The sequence below is a fragment of the Vanderwaltozyma polyspora genome, genomic scaffold (assembly GCF_000150035.1).
Source record: "Vanderwaltozyma polyspora DSM 70294 KpolScaffold1012 genomic scaffold, whole genome shotgun sequence".
Lineage (NCBI taxonomy): Eukaryota > Fungi > Ascomycota > Saccharomycetes > Saccharomycetales > Saccharomycetaceae > Vanderwaltozyma > Vanderwaltozyma polyspora.
Window position 1 is genome coordinate 21,369 of NW_001834571.1, and position 6,809 is coordinate 28,177.

The 6,809-nt window shown below is 32.6% G+C and overlaps 2 protein-coding genes and 1 further gene across 1 annotated transcript, besides 4 other annotated features; 1 reads left to right on the top strand and 2 right to left on the bottom strand.

The window, feature by feature from the left end:
• Positions 1-2,212, bottom strand: part of PXA1 (ATP-binding cassette long-chain fatty acid transporter PXA1) — a gene marked incomplete at both ends in the record, with an annotated part of 3,568 nt that extends 1,356 nt beyond the window's left edge.
• Positions 382-600: a sequence feature (this is one fragment of gene Kpol_1012p10, which is interrupted by a gap, the other fragment is Kpol_1012p10f2~contains possible frameshift sequencing error~similar to Saccharomyces cerevisiae PXA1 (YPL147W); similar to AA sequence:UniProtKB:P41909).
• Positions 602-2,212: a sequence feature (this is one fragment of gene Kpol_1012p10, which is interrupted by a gap, the other fragment is Kpol_1012p10f2~contains possible frameshift sequencing error~similar to Saccharomyces cerevisiae PXA1 (YPL147W); similar to AA sequence:UniProtKB:P41909).
• Positions 2,213-4,098: 1,886 nt separating this feature from the next.
• Positions 4,099-4,527: a sequence feature (similar to hypothetical protein; correction of possible frameshift sequencing error~similar to Saccharomyces cerevisiae ABP140 (YOR239W)).
• On the top strand, positions 4,099-5,545 carry Kpol_1012p11 (the record flags this gene model as incomplete).
• Positions 4,529-5,545: a sequence feature (similar to hypothetical protein; correction of possible frameshift sequencing error~similar to Saccharomyces cerevisiae ABP140 (YOR239W)).
• Positions 5,546-5,669: 124 nt separating this feature from the next.
• On the bottom strand, positions 5,670-6,563 carry ATG5 (Atg5p; the record flags this gene model as incomplete). The annotated part of the gene is made up of 1 exon (XM_001642690.1): positions 5,670-6,563. One exon carries the CDS (start codon positions 6,561-6,563, stop codon positions 5,670-5,672), a length of 894 nt encoding a protein of 297 aa, XP_001642740.1.
• Positions 6,564-6,809: the final 246 nt, after the last annotated feature.

A 6,809-nucleotide genomic window follows, 5' to 3' on the forward strand; every position in this document is an offset into this window, starting at 1 on the left:
AATCTCACTAGAAGCACACGCTTATTTGTCTCAATCCAAGTTTTACCTTAATTTCTGTTAGATATTTTTTAAGCTCTCTCAAAGTTTTGAGAAGATATTTCCTAGAGGGACATAACCTTCTTTATGCCGCCATTTGGGATTTTGAGGGAGTTCCCACACTTTTGCCTAAAAACATCTTAACCTGCCGTGAGAAAGAAGTCTATTCTAAATAATTTTGGAAATTGAAAGTTTTGATTAGTTGGTTTGGTGGGTTGTCCAAAAAAGGAAATTTGGAAGTCATTTTTTTATATTTGACCCCCTTTGAGTTGTTGAGGGTATTTTACTCCATTTTTCCATTCTATACCATGGAATTTTTTGGAATGGCCCTATATGGCCCTATTATTTTGTTTCCCTCTGGAATCCGCTTTGAAGAGAGTCCGCTATAATATCCGAGTCATTTTCTTGTGCGATTGCCCCGTAAGCGAAATTTGGTGCATGACCCCTATGTAAAACACTTAACAAAGTGAAAATTCTGTTAGTATAACCAGTTAGCTGTGAAATATCCTTAATAGAATGCATTAATCTAGATCCGGCATCCGCTAGCGATAACATTAGCCTTTTATTTACAATGAATTCTTTCCATATTTGATTCTTCTGAGTTTACTCCCGAGGCAATAGTAGTGATGACAATTGGAATTGAAGCAAAAATATAACCTAAACCAGACCAAGTATATTTCAAAATGTAATCTTCAAGCATATTATAACCGAATTTGCTTCTATCCATTAACAACATTCTTTCCATTAGGACATTATATAAATTTTTAACTTTTCTTAATTCTACTTTAGTACCTTGGTAGAATGCTATTTCTTCACTATTATTAATCAGATTTAGATGATAATTGTAATAATTACCATCAGCTGCTGATGTGGCACTAGATAATTTACCCAATGGTGGAGTAAATGACTTTAACAAATAAGCAGTGAAGAAATAATTGACAAATATACCTGTGACACCCATTGAACCTATATTATCCCTTAAATAAATTGAGAAAAAGATTAAATCAATTACAGGCTTTGCAATATTTGCAAAAACTGAAGTTGTAGCATCACAAAATTTAGTGATATCATTTGTTATTGAATTGTCAATATTTTTAATTACAGAAGAATTTGATTTAATGTCGAACATTAATTTGTAAAAAGATAATTTTTTATCCAAATACATGTCATGGATATATCTTGTCAAGTTTACTCTGAAATTCAAACTCAATTTTCTTTGCAAAAATTTAATTGCACTATTAGTATACGAAGCAGGGAATGCAATCAAAAACCAAAAACCTATATCTAATAAAAATTTTTTTGATCTTCCTGATATAATATCTTTAACAATTTGACCATCCAATCTTGCTACAAACAAAGATAGATAAGTTCTCATGATAAGAAAGAAGATTTGTAAGATCAATAAAGCCAAATTTTTATCAAGGAAGCTTGGTATTAAAATCCTTGATAAGACACTCAACTGATTGATAAATTTCGAATAAAAAATCTGTGAGGTTTTCAATTTTTCTAATTCAACATTTTTGAAAAGATATTTATCATGTGCATAAGTGTCGTTATCCATTGGCGGTATAAAGACCTTTTTAAATTTTTGATTTCTGCCATCAATTTGGTTCATCTCTAAATTGTCTTTTTTATTTCTATTAAACAGAGATAAATTTTTTCTAGATAAAACACCTATTCTGTCATTTTCGTTATTATTATTATCGTTATCATTATTTCTATTTGTAATGCTTTCATTATTTCTCAAATTTTTTCTCCATGCATTCCCCCCAATAACACCAATATCTGCAGAATTATCTTCAGGTATATATAAAACCCTTGCTCCGGAAGATAATTGCATCTGCGACCTTGTTCTTCTCAATATAGGTCTACCATTTTTTGTTAATATATTTTCTCTTGAATTTTTAATAAAAGTTGTAAATTTTGATAAAAATTTATATAAAGTGAAAATAATAGAGCCAGATAAAGTGAAGGAAGAAAAAATCAATGATATGAATATTATGATAGCTCTATTTCTCATTAAAGGATCTGCAGTTGGATTTTTAATCAATGAGATTAAATGAAACACCAAATGTTTCAAATATGATCTAAAGTTTTCATTTCCGATATTTAATCCAATGCAGCCTCTATGTAAATTTACGACTAAATGTCTTAGCTTATTTCTAGTTTCAGACATAGTTTGTTTATGCGACAAAGCATTATATTATTGTATGTTAGGCAATAACTCAACTTAATCAGTAGAGTGTCAATAGAATCACAACAACAATAACCACAAAGGCAATTGTAGTTAGTTGAGATGTTTATATATATATATATATATATATGCTCTTGTAAAAGTGTGATATTATTAAATAGTTAGGGTGATATATTTCATTAAAGTATTATGAAGATAGTATTGATTTAGTGTAATTGAATGACCTGCCCCTTTTTATACTTGATGGAAGAGAGATAGCATGGGGATGGGGATGGGGGCAGGGTTATAGCAGCACGGAAGGAGAAGTAGAAGTAGAAGTAGAAGTAGAAGTAGAAGTAGAACGGAACCACAAAAACCTCTCTGAAATAACATAACATAACTAAGTTGTCCCAAGATATTTAACTCCGAAAGAGAAACTTCAGTAGCAAAGAGACACCGAGTGTCACAATACCAAAGAGAGAGCAGCACCATACACACGAACTATAACCACCTGAACCAACCATATGGCTTAAGACCCGTCATTTTTTAGGGGTACACGCAACAGGTCTTGGAGGAGAGGCACCCCTAATTAGGAAATACAGAGAAAACACTAAAAAAAAGTAGAAAAAAGAAAAGAAAGACATTGCCAAAATGTGCAAAATGACTGAATGACTTGACCAGACCAAAGGAAGCGCGGAGGGGAGGGGAGGTATAAACCCAGCTCACTGGTGGAGAAACAGCTGGGGAAGAGGAGTCAGAGAAATCAGAGAAATCAGAGCAAAGGCCCTTCCGAAATAGGAAAGTGGTGACTTATTTTCTTCCTCTTCTTCTTTCTTTTACCCCAATTTTATTAATTTTCAATTCTTTATCTCATCCCTCCTCTGCTCTCTGCTCTCGCTAGATCGTCCCGGCCAGTTCTCTTCATAATATGCTATGTATTTCGTGCAAGAGAATAAAATAGTATAGTATGGTATAGAATTGAACATACATTGCACACACACGAGCTATTACCTCTGTGCATGTGACCTTATCTTTCCTCGCTCTCCCTTCTCTGTCGACAATGAATACATTCCATGTTAAGAACGATTAGTTAACGATATTTTGCTATCTCAGATACTCCCTTCCTCTCTCGGGTTTTCTCTTTTTCTCTTTTTCTCTTTTTCTCTTTGTTTTAGCCGCCAACAATCGTGACGGAGTTTAACCTATTCAACACATAGCACGGCCAGATATATTCTAGATTGCACGGATATAAAATATAAACTTTCCATTTTTGTCTCACTCCCACCCCCACTCTCAACTCGTACCTGCAAAAATTGGTATCAAGCACCCCACTGAATGCAATAATCCATGTGCATGTGACCAACACACTCTTATCTTTTCCATTCCTACTCCCCCCCAACTCCCCGAAACTGTAGAAAATCACAAATCGAAAATAATCAAATAAGCCGGTCCATACCACGTGATCAGATGGATATCTCTGATGGCTTTTTTTTCTTTTTCTTTTTCTTTTTCTTTTTCTTTTTCTTTTTCTTTTTCTTTTTCTTTTCTCTCTCTCTCTCGCTCTCTCCGGCTCTTTCTCATATTTTTCTGTTTTATCAAATTTCGACCATATTTCATCTCATCCGCGATGATGTTGACATGAAATTTTTACAGTTGTTAACACTAATTAACATACACATTTATGTTAATTAACCATATATATCTATATCTATCTATCTATCTATCTATCTATCTATCTATCTATCTATCTATCTATCTATCTATCTATATATATATATAGAGAGAGAGACTGAATTAGATAGTGATAGTGTCCTATACGTTATAGATAGACGAAGTATCATTGATCTGTATACTGGGTGTCTACAATTACAGCTATAGATCTCCACGAAATGTCGGTTGCTGACTTGATTAAAAAATTTGAAGATATTTCAAAATCTGGATCCCAGGATTCATTGGTCAGTGCTACTGCTAAATCTCTAGAAATGGAACAAGACCTTGAAGTTGAACAAGATCTTGAAGCCGAACAAGAGGAATCAATTGAGCAAGAGGTAGAAGATGAACCAGCACTTGAGGCTGAACCAGCAGTAGAAGCTGAGCCAGAAACAGCAGAAGCCGAACAGCAGCAAGAAAAGGAGGAAGAAGAACAAGTAAATCTGGAATCAGAAACTGAACAAGATTCCCAATCAAAAAATAAAAAGAAAAAGAAGAACAAAAACAAAAACAAGAAAAAGAAGAAGAATAACTCCAATGATGAAAATTTAGAAAATGTTAAAGATTTAGAAACTATAGATGATAATGATGGAAACCTTAGGCATCCCTAATCAAGAAAATAACATCGAAAACCATCATACTAAAGAAGAATTAAATGCAATGACTCAAGACGTTCAAGAAGAAATAATTGAATCAATTGCTCATGATAATTCACAAAATGAAAATAATTCAAGATTAGGACGTGATGACCCTTTCGAATTCGGTAAACGTACTTTAACTGAAGAATCCGACGTTTGGGATCATAACGCTTGGGATAATGTCGAATGGGGTGAAGACCAAATTAAATTTGCAGAAGAAAAAATTAAATTACAACAAGATGCTCCAGTTCAAGATTTTGACAAAAAATTATTTAACGAAAGTCCAGCAAGATATTGGGATATCTTCTACAAAAATAATAAGGAAAATTTCTTCAAAGATAGAAAGTGGTTACAAATCGAATTCCCAAGTTTGTACAGTTCTACTAAAAAAGATGCAGGTCCTGTGACGATTTTTGAAATTGGTTGTGGGGCTGGTAATACTTTCTTCCCAATCTTAAATGAAAATGAAAATGAACATTTGAAAATTATAGCAGCCGATTTCTCTCCAAGAGCTGTAGAATTAGTCAAAACTTCAGAACAATTTAATCCAAAATATGGCCATGCTGCCGTTTGGGATTTAGCCAATCCAGAAGGTAAATTGCCTGATGGTGTAGAGCCACATTCTGTTGATATTGCAGTAATGATTTTTGTTTTTAGTGCTTTATCTCCATCTCAATGGGAACAAGCAATGGATAACCTGTATAAAGTTCTAAAACCAGGCGGTAGAATTTTGTTTAGAGATTATGGTCGTTATGATTTAGCACAAATCAGATTTAAGAAAAATAGGTTACTAGATGATAACTTTTATGTAAGAGGTGATGGTACTAGAGTATACTTCTTTACAGAAGAAGAGTTAAGAGATATCTTTACGAAGAAATATTTCGTGGAAAACAAAATTGGTACCGATAGAAGATTGCTTGTTAACAGAAAGAGACAATTAAAAATGTACCGTTGCTGGCTACAAGCAGTATTCGAAGTTCCAAATTAAGACTATATTTAAGACACTAATCACACTATCAGTATACCCAAGTATTAATTGTATTTCTACTCAAGCAGCATTAGTAATAATTTCATTGAATAAATCTATATATGTATAAGTATAAAATATATTACTAAACTTTATTACGTTTCATTTCATCATCAGTAACCATACATATTGACAGATGTAAAAATGCATCACAACTTAAAAATCTTTCATATAATGCAAAAAGTGGCATGTCAAAAGGAATTTCTATTCCGTGAGAGACCACTTTAGCTATAGGTGTTTCATCAACACTAAATATATCTGGTAATTCCGTCATTAACATATCTTTCAAAGTTTGTGGGTTCCCACTGTCATCCTCAAATTTACAAATTGGCTGTATAATTTGTATCTCAGGAAATGTGAGATGAATCATTAATGGTATATGCCTTGGTTTTGAAGGAATAATCTTTAATGCAATTTTATAAAATGTAATATAATCCCTCATTAAAATGCTTTTCCAAAATTGTTGAGAGTGAACTAATGATAAAGACATTACTTGCTTTGATGTGCCGTTTAAAACAAAGCATGCTTGTTTCCACTGGTGCATCCAATATTTCTGAATTTGATTTACTCTATCTACAATTGGAATCATGCCTGATGGATATTCTTTACTATAATTTAATTGTAATTTCCAAATATTCATCATAGAATTACACTGCTTCATTTGATCATATCTTATAGAGGGGTCAATGCCTACCATTGAGTCATATAAAGCACCGAATGGATAATTCCAATAAAGTGGAATTCCCTCATATGCGAACCAGAACATACCATCTAACTCTTCGAAATTAATATCAGTAATCAAAAACTTTCGGAGATCATTAAGTATTTCATCAATATAATTCATTAGATATGCATTCCTTGGTATCCTTAAGTTAACCGTAACATCCTTTTCATTTATACCTTTAACAAGTAATTGTGGATTAACTGCTATTTGCACATTTATTTTACCATCCCAAACTAACTTCCTTAACTCATCCATTTCTCACAGTTATAGTAAACCTTTTTAGATCGATGATTGGTTCTTTAACTCCAAAGTGCTATCATTAACATTACTATTATCATTACCATTGAATCAAGCAATAGTTACCTTTAATACCATTTTGTTCTTTCCTTTGATATTATGGTAACCTTTATAATTTGAATAAGTTCGGACAATTATGGAATTAATACGTCATAGGTAATATTTATCAATAAAGTGCCTTTATGATAATGCTTTATCGTAAAA